Raw genomic sequence first — 17,578 nt, 5'->3', positions numbered from 1 at the left:
CAAATTGTTCTAGTATAGGAATCCCCCCTTCAAGGTGTGGAATGTCATTATCAAACTCTTGAAAAGACTTTACATTCTCGAATTAGTCCAAGCCATCAAGTTGCCACTCAACAACATTGTCAGTCTTGGAATATACAAGAAAGAGTGGCATCTCTAGATATTATAAATTTCTTATTTACTTCATCATAGATACTATATGCCTTGGAGGCATCTAAGTACCCCCAAGAAGATACATTTTCGACTCTTTACACCAAGTTTGTTTCTTTGTTCCTTAGGTATCAAGGCATAATAGGTGGAACCAAAAACCCTGAGATGCCTCACCAGAGGAATGTGGCCATACCAAATTTCATAGGGATTCTTGTTTTTTAGAGCATGAGATGGACAACTATTCTATATATGAACAACAAATAGAATTGCATTAGCCCAAAACATCAACTTAACATTCTTGAAAAACGTCATTGAACGAACCATATTTAAGATTTTCATGTTCATTCTTTCAACAACTCCATTATGTTGGGGATTATAAAGCACAATTGTTTGATGTTTGGTTGCATGATGACGAAGATATTTTTCAAATTCATTTGAAGTATATTATTTTCCATTATTAGTATGAATAGAGCCAATATCAAATTGTGCATCATTTTCAATCCATGCATGAATTTTCTTGAATGTTTCAACAACTCCAGATTTGTTCTTCAATAAATATACCCAACACATTTTGGCATAGTCATCAATAAATGTCATCATGTATTTATTACCATTTGCAGAAGGAACAGACACAGGGCCCACACAAATTAGAATGAATGAGTTCAAGCTTTCTATGTGTTATGGAATGAGAATCCTGAAAAGACTGTTTGATGTGCTTTCTTAAGATACAAGCATCACATTACTTAAGTTTCCTAGGAATTGTAGGCAAGCGAGTAACACCATTTTTCTTCAACAAACGAAAGTTGTCATAGTTCAAATGTCCAAATATAGCATGCCATTAAGTACTTGATGGAAGTGTACCTTTATCATAGCGATAATTGTATGAAAAGTTATGTGCATGAGCAGAGGTTCCTTGCAACTTCAATTGTCTTTCTTCTTCTATCACAGTCATGACAAGTGAGTCATTTGATGCTTTTCTGACCTCAACCTTGTTATCAAATATGTGAATGGAGTGTCCCTGCCAGTGGATGTGGACTAAAGACACCAAGTTTAACCTCAACTATGGGAGGTATAGAACATCATGTAGAAGAAAGTTTGGAAGACTAGACAGTTTGAGCCTCATGGTGCCAAGCCTTGATGGCTTGAGTTTTGACTTATCTGCAAAGTAGACTGCTCCATCAACATTGTTAGTGAATTATTCAATAAATATTTTCTAAAATTCATGTGGCGAGCTCCTGAATCAAGCAACCAAGCATATTTCCATGAAGCAAGTGAAGCATTAAATAAGTCTTTAGTTACTCCAATGTTTCAATGTGCCACAAAATAATGAGAAGACTCAGGTGCTTTACCTATTCCTTTTTCTGATGATTTCCCTTTCTCTTCATCCCTTTCCTATCTAATCCTGTCCCATGAGAGATTACATGTGGAAGCATCATGACCATTTCTGTTACATCGTATGCAATGAAAATCAGACCTTTCTCCTTCGAAATGTCTGCCCCCTACCTCTAAAATTATTCCTTCTTGTCCTTTTCAGCCATCTCTTCCTCTAGAAGAATATTGTCCCTTATTATTCTCTTTTTATGCAATGAATACAACTTCTTCAAGGGACTGAGCATTTGTCTTCTTCTTCCCAAAATCTTTCTCTTTCAGCAAACTTGTCCACCAAAGAACTAAAAGAAGTCTCTGAAAGTTTTTTGCTTGTTTTTAATGACTCAAGTTAATGGGAATAAGTAGGATACAATGCCTTGAGAAAAGCAGTGAGAGGGACATCCATTTTAACTCCAGTAGCTTCAATATCATGCATTATGGCTCTTATTTTTTATGTTAAGGAAAGAGGGTCATCATTTTTCAACTCAATATTGAACAACTTGATCATCAATTGAACAACTACAAGCTCAAAGTGTTAGTCATATTATTCCTTCAACTTCTTTAGAGCTTCAAAAACATTTGAAAATGGGGAAATATGACAACTCACCTCTTCATTCACTAATGTTGGAATCAAGGCATAGGCCTCTGTATTCTTGACTTCCCAAATGGAAAGCTCCTTGTTAAAAGTGGGCTTCTCGGGAGGAGTTTGTCCTTCTCCTTCACAAACTCCTTTCCACAACTCATTGAAAATCAAGGTGTGTTTTATCTTCCTGGACCACTCATGGTAGTTCTCATTGCTAGAGAGAACTATTCCAACTATGGAGATAAGTAAATGCATCATAAACTTAGAACTAGACTCAAAAAATATAATATTTGCAACAAACACTATCTTTGCAATAAAATTGATTTACAAAAAAAAAAAAAAAACCAACATTTTCATTAGAAAAACTCACTCCCGGCCTAACACTTTTATATGGTATTCAACACCATACAAACAATACGACTTTACATATGGAGAGCACCCAAATTATATATATATCAGTCACACTGAATTTAATCATCAAATAATGTAGCATGAATGCATATAAAAGAGCAAACACCCATGTTCTATACCACATTTCAAAAAGAAATATGAATTCACCAACACACCAATCAGTTCTATACGACATTTCCACAATCAACGCAAGAATATACCACGCATAGCTAGTTATATATATGCATTTACGACCTTTCAACTGTGAACATAAAAATATACAACACACGGTTTGAACTCAACACAATTTTTGCATGTGTCAGAAGTTTCTCGCAACACACCAATCAACAAAGGTCTTCAAGAGAAAAACTTAACGCACGGATCTAGGTGTCGTAATACGCATGCATAGTTCTTCATATATGGAGTATGGACTCGCTCCTCCAAACACACAGATAATTATGAGGAAAATAAAAGGAAAACTAGAATAAAACAAGAGTTACAAATCTAAAACGGGATTTGTGCTCTGATACCATGTGAGGAAAGGAACTCTATAAATGAATTGTTTTTGCATTAAGAGAAAACAAGGATATATACAAGGAGAGAAAAACAATTGGGAGTCATTTTTTCAATGTCTTTTCATTTCCTAACGTCTTTTATTTTCTTTGTGTAATGTTTACATCATTTTTTCTAATCCCAAAGGTTATGTGTCAACACCTGGGGAGACTCTAGCAATTGATTTACAATTTGACTATTATTAGTTTAGCTTTGACTTATGCAAAATCTAATGTTAAACTTTAGAAATAAATAGCTTATTTTTTATCATAATTTAAAAAATTAATTTGTAAATATTGAATTGGACAAAAAAATTGATATCTTATTTCAACCTTAACCCATAAGGTTAAGGTTTGTTAGTCTTGGCGCCACCTTTCCCTTTGGTGGAGAGACGCTTTTGGTATTTTTATTGACCATCTTATGGGGTAGACCCTTCTCTAAATCCACTTCTACACATATTTTTTGCATAGGAAAATTGTTGCCCTTTAGGCTCATCCCAGTCAAGGTAGTGACTAACACCATTTGATATTGTTTTTAAGCAGTCGTTGCTCCAGTAAGATAATGGAAATCGAGGGAGATTGACCCACACTCACATCGCCTTAGGAACATCGTTGCCTGGGTTGAAATCAAGAGACCATGTGTTAAGATACATACCTATGGAGTGAAAGAAGTAAGGTTCGTTTCTGAAAACGACATTGCAATCCTCCTTGCATTCGAAAAGTAGAGCAAAGAAGTCGTTCCCCACTTCATATGCATTGAGGTGCCCCTTCATCATTGGCTTCCAACTCTTTTTTTTCCACTGCTCTACGGACTTGGGAGAAGGCCAAAGGCCCATGAAATTCTCGACTAGAGCTCTGTCATGGAAGGTCAGGTAGGTTTTGTGGAAACTTTGAGAAAGGATGATGACAAGTATATTCTCCACCTTTTTAACGAATTTTGTATGCAAATTCCTTTGAACACATATTAGTCTTAAGGTTGGAGATCAACACATGAAAGCAACCTCCTCATCCCCGGGAGGGCCTGAGCCCCTACACCCTACGACCATTGTAACTTATGTAAATGACGTCCTCATGTTGATGATAAGGCACAAGAAGGCTTGTTGTAGTTCCACCAAGCCACTTGTAGAGTCAAAATGGACTCTGAAATGGTCAGCGTGTGGAAGGTGAGGTGGGAACCTCTCGGATGCTTGTTCCAAGCCCATGGTAGGTAATAGATGTAGGAGCACATATGTTTCCATGCAAGGAATTCCCTACCCGAAGGCAGGGAAGGCCCACAGGATAGGAATCCTTCATTGTAGCTATCACCCAGGCTAGGAAGGGGTAACGTCGTGGAACACTTTAATCTAACACTGACATAGTGGCAAAATATTGAAGGAAATCTAGAGGTCTATGAGACCTCTAAGGAAAAGTTGTGGCTGAGAAGACTAGATGAAGGAAGCCTACGTGGTGGTAGGGCTTATCTTTAGGGAGAGCATAGAGATCCCTATCTAACACATTTCATAAGGCAAAGACGAAGTTCCTTGACCAAGCCATCATAGAATGGTAAAGGAAAAGTATTCATTGCGGCACAAAGGAGCGAAGCCCTAACCTTATAGAAAATTTCAGATTCTCTTATCCATTTGCAGATCAAAACCTTAGGCGGGAATACTTCCTAATGGAACGACCAGATTCTCCCTTTACACAATTGATCAAGAAGCAACTGACATGGATTGACTGTGGAGACCACGCAACCAGATGTACAACCTAGAGGATCATTTAAGTCCCAAGGGTATAACAAAGGTCGGAGGTCAAAATTGATGCCTCGATGGTAACAAGAGAAGAGTGATGTCAACCCTGACTAGTTGGAGGTCGGGTAGTGTGCCAACAAAAAGGAGCATGGTATCAAGGATTTCTATACTGACCTGATTGGGACGGAAGTCAAAGGTCATGCCTTCAAGAAGAAGATAAGCCATGCACTTATATAATGGGCCTTTCCCGACTTAGTCGGAGGTCGGGAGTTGGGATGTTAGACAATTTTTGCGAGTGGAGAGACGTGCATGCCTCGACCCTTCTGCTTAACTGATTGTTGGGAGATCTAATGGTAGACTTCCACATGGAAGCGAGAGACAGGCGACCATTATTCCCTGTGTGTGTGTGAGAGAAAAATAAAGGAATATAAAAGTAAACAAAATAATAAAAGAAAAAAAGAGAGTGTGTGTGTGTGTGTATATATATATATAAGGAAAATTCACACAAGGGAGCAGTGATTTGAGCTTTGTAGCCCCATTCCCATGACCATACAATGGATATTAAATCCATCGATGATTACTCTCTTGCTATAGGTGGGTTGGGGGTATGTTACAACAAAAGTCTCTTCATAATCGACCCCTTCCTTCTGTGCAAAACCTTTTACCACATACCTCAATTTATTCTTTCCAAGTGAGCCATTTGTTTTATACTTGTTCTTGAAGACCCACTGACATCCAATTGGTTTAGTTCCCAATGCAGGATCAAACAGCTTCCAGGTTCCATTCTTTATCAAAGCATCATATTCTTTTTGCATCACTTATTTCCATTCATCATGAGAAGTGACTTGTTTGAAGGAAGTTGGTTCAAAATTTATAGACAAATTTACTTCACAATCATAAGAAACATCCATATCAACAACTGAATCAGAATCGTCTATATCACCTCCATTATGTCTAGTTGAGATTCTTGTCCCTGTCTTTCCAACCTCATAAGTATGAAAACTTTAAAGTGTATTTATGAGCCACTTTGGAAGACCTTTATGAGATGGACCAAGTTGTTCAATTGATTGAGATGGGGTTGAATCAAGATTTAGCCTCCCAATTCTCTCAATCACATCACTCAAAGTGTCATCTTGATCAGTGGATAGAGATTCATGAGGGGGAGAGAGTGCTTCAGAAGGAGATTCCACAAATTGTTCTAGTATAGGAATCCCCCCTTAGAGATGTGGAATATCATTATCAAACTCTTGAAAAGACTTTACATTCCCGAATCAGTCCAAGCCATCAAGTTGCCACTCAACAACATTGTCAGTCTTGGAATATTCAAGAAAGAGTGGCATCTCTAGATATTATAAATTTCTTATTACTTCATCATAGATATTATATGCCTTGGATGTATCTAAGTACCCCCAAGAAGATACATTTTCGACTCTTTACACCAAGTTTGTTTCATCGTTCCTTAGGTATCAAGGCATAATAGGTGGAACCAAAAACCCTGAGATGCCTCACCAAAGGAATGTGGCCATACCAAATTTCATAAGGATTCTTGTTTTTTAAAGCATGAGATGGACACCTATTCTATATATGAACAAAAAATAGAATTGCATTAGCCCAAAACATCAACTTAACATTCTTGAAAAATGTCATTGAACGAACCATATTTAAGATTGTCCTGTTCATTCTTTCAACAACTCCATTATGTTGGGGATTATAAGGCACAATTGTTTGATGTTTGGTCGCATGACGGCGAAGATATTTTTCAAATTCATTTGGAGTATATTATTTTCCATTATTAGTATGAATAGATCCAATATGAGATTGTGCATCATTTTCAATCCATGCATGAATTTTCTTGAATGTTTCAACAACTTCAGATTTGTTCTTCAATAAATATACCCAACACATTTTGGTATAGTCATCAATAAATGTCATCATGTATTTATTACCATTTGTAGAAGGAACAAAAACAGGGCCCACACAAATTAGAATGAATGAGTTCAAACTTTCTATGTGTTATGGAATGAGAATCCTGAAAAGACTGTTTGATGTGCTACAAGCATCACATTGCTTAAGTTTCCTAGGAATTGTAGGCAAGCCAGTAACACCATTTTTCTTCAACAAACAAAAGTTGTCATAGTTCAAATGTCCAAATATAGCATGCCATTAAGTACTTGATGGAAGTGTACCTTTATCATAGTGAGAATTGTATGAAAAGTTATGTGCATGAGCAAAGGTTCCTTGCAACTTCAATTGTCTTTCTTCTTCTATCCCAGTCATGACAAGTGAGTGATTTGATGCTTTTCTGACCTCAACCTTGTTATCAAATATGTGAATGGAGTGTCCCTACTAGCGGATGTGGACCAAAGACAACAAGTTTATCCTCAACTATGGGAGGTATAGAACATCATGTAGAAGAAAGTTTGGAAGACTAGACAGTTTGATCCTCATGGTGCCAAGCCTTGATGGCTTGAGTTTTGACTTATCTGCAAAGTAGACTGCTCCATCAACATTGTTAGTGAATTATTCAATAAATATTTTCTAAAATTCATGTGGCGAGTTTCTCCTTAATCAAGCAACCAAGCATATTTCCATGAAGCAAGTGAAGCATTAAATAAGTCTTTAGTTACTCTAATGTTTCAATGTGCCACAACATAATGAGAAGACTCAGGTGCTTTACCTTTTCCTTTTTTTGATGATTTCCCCTTCTCTTCATCCCTTTCCTATCTAATCCTGTCCCATGAGAGATTACATGTGGAAGCATCATGAACGTTTCTGTTACATCGTATGCAATCAATATCAGACCTTTCTCCTTGGAAATGTCTGCCCCCCTACCTCTAAAATTATTCCTTCTTGTCCTTTTCGGCCATCTCTTCCTCTAGAAGAATATTGTCCCTTATTCTTCTCTTTTTATGCAATGAATGCAACTTCTTCAAGGGACTGAGCATTTGTCTTATTCTTCCCAAAATCTTTTTCTCTTTTAGCAAACTTGTCCACCAAAGAACTAAAAGTACTCTCTGAAAGTTTTTTGCTTGTTTGTAATGACTCAAGTTAATGGGAATAAGTAGGATACAATGCCTTGAGAAAAGCAGTGAGAGGAACATCCATTTTAACTCCGGTAGCTTCAATATCACGCATTATGGCTCTTATTTTTTATGTTAAGGAAAGAGGGTCATCATTTTTCTGTTAGATATTCTACAGCTTTAACAATGATTCTGCATGCGGAATAAACTCAAAGAATCATTAAACCTTATTGCCCAGGGATACGAGTTACCTCCAGCCATTGGTGATGTATTGATGCAGGCCACAGTCCACAAGCTTCTTCTTCAGCATTCCAGCTTCTGTCCCACAGTCCACAAGCTTCTTCTTCAGCATTCCAGCTTATGTCCAAGCAAAAGAACACAAAATTCCGAAGGCACTTCCGAGCTCTGCTATCTCAGCTAGATGGTGTAGAACTGAAGGGGGTTGAGATATGAGCTTGGGGACCAACAGATAAACATATAGCTAAGCTTCCATCAAGCTTCTAAAAGCTATGTGTTAGAAAAACCACAAATCAAGGTAGAGATATCAAAGTGATGGACCACTTTAGTAGCTCCTAATTATAAATTTAGTAATTGCAGTTGATTTTCTTAACTTAAGGAAACTACTGCAGTTGGTTTCCATAAGTTAAGAAAAGCTGCAATTCCATAAATCAAGGTAGCTTTTGTGTAAAATCAATGGAGCTTAACATTCTCCCACTTGGTCCATACTTCCAAACTTAATGTCTCAAAAACCATTGACAATCTTTATTAAGTAATAGATACATGAATCATGGCGATAAGTCCTCTAATGACGAGTATTATCTTCCATGTATTCCTATGTATTTATTCTTATTATACTTTATGTGGCAACAATTTCTTAATGAATAAACCCTATGTTTATTCTTGGTCCTTCTTAAATGAATTTTCTCAAATCAACTTTAGGTGCACATAAATATGAGAAAAAACATCACAATAATTAAGAATTTCATTAACATTGTCCATACAATGAAAAAATGCATAATGGAACCAAGTCCCATATTCAATACATGATCCTTGAATTTAAACGGTGGAATGCCCTTAGTCAAAGGATCAGCGATCATTAACTCAGTGCCGACGTGCTCAATGACCACTTTATTTTCTTTAACACGTTCCCTTATAGCTAAATACTTAATGTCGATGTGTTTATTTCGACTCCCACTATTTTAGCCATAAAACCAGCAGCTGAATTATCACAATATATTCTCTATGGCTTAGAGATAGAATCCATAACTCTAAGCCCAGAAATGAAATTCTTAAGCCATACACCATGTAAAGCAGCCTCAAACAGGATATACATAAGCATGTAGTCTTTGGTCCCTTGAAGGTACCTCATTACTTTCTTTGCAGCTCTCCAGTGGTCTAAACCTGGATCACTCTGACATCGTCCCAACATTCCTACATTAGGCTTCTGACAGCAGAAGCATATGAAATGTTCTTCATTTGTTCCCTTTCTAAGTCGTTCTTCGGGCATTGGTTCAAATTGAACCTATCACCCTTCACAATGGGAGCTATACTTGGTGAACAATCCTTCATCTGAAATCTCTCTAAAATTTTTATTAATATAGGTTTCCTGGGACAGACCCAAGATGCCTCGAAATCTGTCTCTATGGATCTTAATGCCAATGACATAAGATGCCTCACCTATATCCTTCATATCAAAACTTTTTAGAGAGGAATTGTCTCACCTCATGTAGCAAACCCTTATCATTGGTTGCTAGCAAAAAGGTCATCCATTTGTAAAACAAGAAACAAATTTTACTCCCACTAACCTTCAGGTATATACATTGATCCATAATGTTTTCTTTTTTTTTTCCGGAGAAAAAAACGAACTTTTTATATATAGAATAGATAAAAAGTTACAAGCAGATGCTAACGCATTCAGTTACAGCGAGGAGATACCCCTCAACTGACCCAGAGAAAATTTCTTCTCTGAAACTGTCCAAAGACAAAAACCAAAAAAGCCATATCCCCTGACAGAGGAGGCAGTTCTGTTCTTTTTGCAAGCAAAAACTATAAACCACGGCAGATTCACTGCCTGCAACATAAACACCATATACAAGACCCGTTTGTAACCAAAACGTGGGCCTCCATGACGGAAAACAGCCCACTGTTACAAATATAAACGCCCGAAACACTTGGGCTGTAGAAAAAAACAAACTGTCTCATCAAAAACTACATCAGATAATATGTGCATATGGACAAAAAACAGACAACCGTGACCACAAAATTAGACATAGGGAGGCTGGAACGACTCCTGTAACTGATCTTGTTTCTTTTCAATCACTTTCCATACGCCCAGAGCCTGCTGCAGAGCATCTTTAGATAGTTTATCCGCATCTTCATTCCGCCTCCTGTATATGTGTTCAATAGAAAATACATTAAAAGACTGTTTTAATAGCAGAATTTCTTCAAGGAGGGGTCTCAGCATATAGTTTTTACATCTACTGTTGCCATTAACCCATTTAATCACATTTAGAGAATCCCCAAAGATCTGAATTGCGAAGATGTGTCTATGTATAAGCCAGCAAAGGAGTAGCTTGAGAGCTGACAATTCAGCGAAGTTGTTTGAACCAGTACCAATGCCCACCGAAGCCGAGAGCGAATGGGATTCATTAAGATGAATGACTAAGCCTGCCCCTGCTGTGTTATTTTGTGAAGCCCCATCGAAGTAGGCCCACGGAATGTTTGGTCTTATTTGTTCTTCCTTGGATTGATCCTTTTTACTTGTTTCCTCCGACACAGGGATACTTAAGAAAATGGCTGAGCTTTGAATGGCTATGGATTCAGCTAGAGGGGATATATCTTGAAAGATGGATTTGTTCCTGGCAATCCATACTCCCCATGAGATGATGGGAGGGAGATTCCTCCAGTTCCCCCCCGGGTTCTGATTCCACCATAGCTCCCAAGCTGACATAATGGAAGCCCCTTCCCATCTAAGTTGCTTCTTTAAAAGGCCTTGCACCTCTTCCCACACCTTTTTAGTGAAAGGGCAGAATAGGAACAGGTGGAGGATGGACTCTTCATCATTTTTGCACAGTGGACATCTGCCTGGTCCTTGTAAGAATCTAGCTTGTAAAATATCCCACGTTGGGGCCTTCTTCTTCAGAACACACCAGAAGAACAACCTAGATTTTTTAGGGCATTTTAACTTCCAAAGGGATTTTGCCCACCAAACAGGTTCTTCCCAACCTTTCTTTGTCATTAAGAAACTATACCCTGCTTTTGGGGCATAAGAGCCTGAGTCAGCATGGGCCCATACCAACTGATCAGGTCTATCCGATATCCTTACATTGGATCTTGACAGTTCCTGTATAAAGATGTGCCACTCATCCCACCAAATAGGATCTAGATCGAGGTCTTCACCAGATTTCCACGCTTGCCCCCAGATGGAGGAGTGACCAATTTTCTCTATCTGGTGCAGGTGAAGAATTCCTTTTGTATCCAGATGTCTAATGAGGCCTGGAGATAAAGCATAATGTTCATTACAACCCACCCAGGGGTCCCTGCCTATTTTAACACTTCCCCCACTGCCCACCTGCCAGGACAACCCTTGCTCTATGACTTTAAAAGCTTCAGTGGTAGCTTTCCAAATGACTGAGATATTCCTCCCTTTTTTATTTGGTTCACGAATCCAATTTTCCAGAGACATTGGATCAATATACTTGTGTTTTACAACTCTTGTCCAAAGATTCTCCGATGATATGATCCTCCACCCAGATTTGGCTGCCAATGAGGTGCTAAAATCATTAAGATTCTTTATGCCCCATCCACCCCCATTCTTTTGGCCTGGCAATCTTGTCCCATGCAACCCAAGGGAGAACCGAGTCTTCCTTTGCCCCTGACCAAAGAAACCTGCAACAGATTCTCTTAATCTTATGGAGCGTGCCTTTTGGAATCCAGGTCAAAGCTGCCCAGAAGACCGGCATGGCTTGCAACACTGAATTTACCAGTGTCAGCCTTCCTGCTCTAGACAGCCATTTGAAGCTCCAATGGGTTATCTTAGCTTCTATTTTAGCCACCAGCCAGTTCCAATCTTGCTTTTTATAAGAATTTGGCTTGAGCCAAAATCCTAAATATTTGAAGGGCGAATCCATGCTGTAAATTTCAAAAGGAAGAATAGCAGTGATCTGAGAGCTTTCATTCCTGTTGAATCCTTCCATAATAAAATGGGATTTTCTGAGATTGATCTGCATTCCTGTGGCTTTCATGAACAGGTCCAGGATGTTCTTAAGTTCCTTCACTTCACTCAGACTTCCATTAGTAAAAAGCAAAATATCATCTACGAAAAGGAGGTGTGAAATGAAGAGATTTACAGCTACTTCCAAACCTTTAATCAAACCTGTCCTTTTCGCTTCCATAATCAGCCTGCTAAGACCCTCTGCCACAAGGAGGAAGAGCAGAGGCGAAAGGGGACATCCCTGTCTCAGTCCCCTTTGACCTTTGAAGAAAGAAGACGCTGCCCCATTGATTAGAACTGCAAAGCTTACACTGGTGACACACCCCATTATCCAGTTTATGAAGTCCAGCTTGAAACCAAGGTGTGTTAGCAGCATCCGGAGATAAGTCCAACAGATTCTATCATATGCTTTCGAGAGATCAATTTTGATCACAGCCCCTTTCTTGATTGTCTGCCTGATGCTATGAATTGTCTCCTGTGCTACCCCTATGGCTTCATGAATCTGCCTTCCATCCAAGAAACCAAATTGTTCACTTGAAATGTTGTTTGACAAGATTGGTTTCAAGCGCACAGCTATGATTTTTGCTATGATTTTATACACACAGTTGCAGAGGGAGATTGGTCTAAAATCTTCAAAGGAGTCAGGGTCCTCCTTTTTTGGGATAAGGGCGATAAAGGTAGCATTGAAAGGAGCAAAAATCTCACCCTTCCTTCTAGATTCTTCCACAACTTCAGTGAGCTCATCACCAATTGATTCAAAGAAATGAATGAAGAGCTCAATGGTCCACCCGTCTGGGCCTGGGCTTTTGTCTTTTGCCATGGTTTTGATAATATGCTCCACTTCTTCCTTTGTCACGACCTCCATTAAACTTTCAGCTTCCTCCTCTTCAACAAATCTGGGGAAACATTGGGCAGTTCTGATAATTTCTGCTAGGGTAATCCCTCCCTGGGCTGTAAAGAGATTTTGGAAATGGGCTTTACCCATTCTTGATAGATCCTCAAAAGAGGAGGCTTCTCTTCCGTTTTGATCCCTCAGCTTCCAGATAGTGTTAGCATTTTTCCTGCCCTTTGCATAATTGTGAAAGAACTTTGTGTTCTCATCACCAGCTTTCAGCCATATAGCCCTGCTTTTTTGCCTCCACTCCTCTTCTCTCTCGAGGAGGATCTTACTTCTTTGTTTTTCTAACAACAGGATCTTGTCCTTTGAGCCCTGATTTAAATACCCATCAGCCTCAGGCGCCTCAAGGTCTCGAAGTTCAGCATCTATGAATCCATAATGTTTTCTACAAAACCAAAAGAAGAAATTACATTATGAAATTTCAAATACCATTGGGAGGATGCTTGTTTTAAACCATACAATGACTTCTTGAGCTTGCAAACCAATTGCTCACCATGACTAGAGGGGAATCAATGAAGATGTGTTATTCATGAAGAAGTGTTATCAATCATTAATGGAGAAGCGTTATTAATCATCATATTTTAGTGCCAGTGTGAACATGCATTGAATCATATGTGACTTTGTTTTGCAGTAAATACCATTAGACAAAATACCATTCCCAACATAATCAGAAAAAGATTTTTCTGAAAATTTTAAGGAATATCCAAAATGTACAAGCCTTGAAACTGAAATCAAGTTTCTAGAAACTTGGAACATAAAAGGTCTTTTCTGACTCCAAAACAAAACCACTACTTAAAGTTAAATAACATGTTCTCATAGCTTCCACATGCGAGCCCATCTTGTTTCCTGATAAGATGCTTTGCTCACTTCTCACTGGCTATTAACGTTAACCATATTAGATTCATAACAAACAAACGAGATTACTTCCTCAAGTTCGGGAATGTCAGAACGAATTTCAGAGAAATTTGCAGGTTGTACTACTGCATCAAAATAAAGAATCACATGCTTATGTTGAGGCTTAATAAACTTTCATGTTCTACCAATGTAAAACATGGTAAAAAGAATTGAATCAAATGACATGAAAATTGCCTGTGGGCTAAATTTTCAACTCAAACAGATTCAATAAAACTTTATGAACTTTCATGTTTTACCAATGTAAAACATGCTAAAAAGAATTGAATCAAATGACATGAAAATTGCCTGTGGGCTAAATTTTCAACTCAAGCAGATTCAATAAAACTTTATGAACTTTCACGTTTTACCAATGTAAAACATGCTAAAAAGAATTGAATCAAATGACATGAAAATTGCCTGTGGGCTAAATTTTCAATTCAAGCAGATTCAATAAAACTTTATGATCTTTCACATTTTACCAATGTAAAACATGCTAAAAAGAATTGAATCAAATGACATGAAAATTGCCTGTGGGCTAAATTTTCAATTCAAGCAGATTCAACAAAACTTTATGATTTTTCACGTTTTACCAATGTAAAACATGCTAAAAAGAATTGAATCAAATGACATGAAAATTGCCTGTGGGCTAAATTTCAATTCAAGCAGATTCAATAAAACTTTATGATAAAACTTATTAATTCATAACTCCTGTGGGTAGGTTATGAAATTTTATCCTAATTAATCACATAAATATAATAAAAATTCCTGTGGGATAAAATTTATTATATTCAGTGTAATTAATTACAATTTAATGTCTAAATAATCTTTATGTGATCTTGCCAATCAATATATAATTTTATTTAATTAAAGATGCTGTGGCTACTCTCTAATTAATTAAAATTACATGGATCACTAGACATTAATTTTGTTGCATAAAAAAAACTTAACCAGAGAGAAAAATAATGTTTACTGAAAGGAGTAAGTCAAAATGACACTTTAATAAACTCCATATAACTGTAATAATTCTCCACCAAAATCAAAAGCAGTCAGCATTACCGAAAATGACTACAAATTGATTGTTCAATTTATAAACTTAACCCGGAGATTGGCTGAATCAGCTTTGATCTACTTTGCATTTGCATAGCAAATGCATTTCGAAGACTAGCTGGCTTGACTTCAGGCTCCATCCTTAAGTTTATAAAACAACAAAATAGACCAGAAAACAAGCGATTTTGCTCACAAGATCTGAACCATGATTTATATCAACAACAACCTTTATTCACACACAAATATTGTTCCTTCAATCCATAAAAAGGAAACATATTTACTGATTTGTTGTGATATTATTTAAATGAAAATAATATAAATGAATAAATTATTTTCAATGATCAATTAATGAATTTGCTTGAAAATGAATATAATGTGGTTTAACTTTCCGATTCTAAAATGGATAATATCCCATTTCATTTTCAAGAATCTAATCCAACTGATCATTCAATCCATTCAGATGGGCTGCATATAATCAAGCATATAACGCTTCATTCTTATAAATGTACTCTTGCAATACAGTTCCAAAGAGTAGAAAACTGAGATGCAGAAGATAAAGTTGAGCGTTAAATAAGAAATGTAAAATTACGCAATTTCCCACTTTAACATTTAATGCTCTCAATCTCTGGATTAGTAAAAACATCAAAGTTTTAAATTGAAATCCACTGAATTTAGATACTTCCAATATCTATGATGCAAGCAAAAATGTAAATTTTACATTAAATATGTAATAAAATGGCTACTATACCCTAACCCAACATAGAATACCGTTGTAAACAATTAGCCCTTGAATTCATATAACAATAGGAAAACCATGCATACCTACATAATTTCATATCTGCATACTCGCAATTGAGTGCGAGACTCCCAAAAATAAAAGGGGAAAAATAAAAAATAAAAATCGCGATGGCAATCACTCTTTAATTTTCTCGATAAAGAAAACAATCTTTAGTTCGATAGAATCCGGGTATCCTGTTACTGAAATGGAGGTCATGAAATGGTTATGTAAATACCATATAAAACAAAAACCAACGTATCAAAAATACGTGGCAAGGTAATGGTATGGTTATATGAAAAGGAATATTGTTATAACAAAAACCATAATATATATTAATCCCCTCATTCACGTGGACATAACATATGGTGAAGTTTGGGATACGGTAGGCAAGTCGTTGAATTTATTGACGCATGTATAACAAAATACAAATCTCAACGAAAATACCAAATTTGTAAGAACTTTAACATTCAAAACAAGCTCCCGAAATTAGTACTTACAGAGTTGCAGCAAATAATATACAATTTATTTTGTTAGAGGGGCTTTTGATCACTCCACAAAATTGTAGCAATTATATATGCAACCCACAAAGCCTTTCCCCAACCCCAAAAACAATCGTGAAACCCAAAGCATACCTCCCCCAAGAAGTTCACAAAATGCACACCGTGTTTTGAAACATAAAACTGCTTTTGGACTATTAGAGTTGCAGCAGCCAGACAATATACATAATTCACGACTCCTCGAAACAGAATCAAATAAGTCAAATAATTCAAAACTCTAGATGGCAATGCAGAGAAACTGGACTTACATGGCAGCCATAATTTCGTGAAATGGGTACAAGGAAATTCTGAATCCTAGCCTGAATCCGAGACACCCACTGTCTCAAAAGACTCATGAACGTGCTTCAGCATGGCCTCGTCCCTTGCCCAGTCCTGAAGCGGAGCATTGACAAAATGGGCATAGAGCTTATTCCTCGCACAGGTCACAGAAATGAGACTGTGGGCCATGGGGCTATCACTCTCAAAATCATAATAGAGCTGCCCGTTGGCCTCATTCCTTCTCTCAATGGAAGTTATGCTCTCAGTGCTCCAGAAGTTATTGAATATACAACAGGCAACATATCAGACATACGCATGTATATATATTTTTCTATTGGCACACATCCACAGGCTTTCTTGTCTTTATTTGCTATGGGTAGTAGTTATGGACAGGAGTTACCATGTAGAACGGCGCATCTCCTCAACCGGCTGATTCAATTGACGGCTTCTCACCTCCAACGTGCCACCGTTAACAGACATAACTAACAGCATATAATTAACAGTTTAAACAAACCTTGTTACGCCCTTCAAGCTTCCGGCCATCCGTAGTAAAACTTCCATTTAAAGCAGAAAATAACTACCACACTCCAGATCCTCATGAATGCACGACTGTGGTCCTTTTACCCACGAATTCATGGTAATATCAAGATACCAATCTACTACAGACAATTCCACAGTCTCGGCGCCGGTATATGGACAAACAGTGATCATAAATTTGCAGGTATATTATTTAATTATAAACAGAGGTAATAATCTTGGAGAACCAGAGGCATGGCTCAATCATAATTTAAAGTTATATGTCGTCAAGCAAGAAAACTAATTCAACTATGAACGCATCATGACGGCGCATGAGGGACAAAACCGAATCATTCCAACACACAGCAAGGCAGAGGTAAAAGGGCTCTGATACCAACTGTTAGATATTCTACAGTTTTAACAATGATTCTGCATGCGGAATAAACTCAAAGAATCATTAAACCTTATTGCCCAGGGATACGAGTTACCTCCAGCCATTGGTGATGTATTGATGCAGGCCACAGTCCACAAGCTTCTTCTTCAGCATTCCAGCTTCTGTCCCACAGTCCACAAGCTTCTTCTTCAGCATTCCAGCTTCTGTCCAAGCAAAAGAACACAAAATTCTGAAGGC

At 37.5% G+C, this 17,578-nt stretch overlaps 1 protein-coding gene across 1 annotated transcript in view; it reads right to left on the bottom strand.

Moving 5' to 3' along the window:
- Positions 1 to 16,432, bottom strand: part of LOC149182132 (uncharacterized) — a 50,794-nt gene extending 34,362 nt beyond the window's left edge. The window contains exons 1-4 of the mRNA XM_089414459.1: positions 16,422 to 16,432; positions 11,770 to 13,282; positions 10,056 to 11,660; positions 9,734 to 9,857 (exon numbers count right to left, since the gene is read on the bottom strand). Of these exons, the coding sequence (XP_089270585.1) occupies positions 9,734 to 9,857; positions 10,056 to 11,660; positions 11,770 to 13,282; positions 16,422 to 16,432 (3,253 nt within the window). The remainder of the gene's footprint in view (positions 1 to 9,733; positions 9,858 to 10,055; positions 11,661 to 11,769; positions 13,283 to 16,421) is intronic.
- Between the last annotated feature and the right edge of the window lie 1,146 nt (positions 16,433 to 17,578).

The sequence above is a fragment of the Pinus tabuliformis genome, chromosome 3_2 (genome assembly GCF_031772625.1).
Source record: "Pinus tabuliformis cultivar Carrire ecotype Pingquan chromosome 3_2, CPIR1, whole genome shotgun sequence".
Lineage (NCBI taxonomy): Eukaryota > Viridiplantae > Streptophyta > Pinopsida > Pinales > Pinaceae > Pinus > Pinus tabuliformis.
Note: the sequence above shows the minus strand (reverse complement) of the source record. Positions and strands in the feature narration are given on the sequence as shown.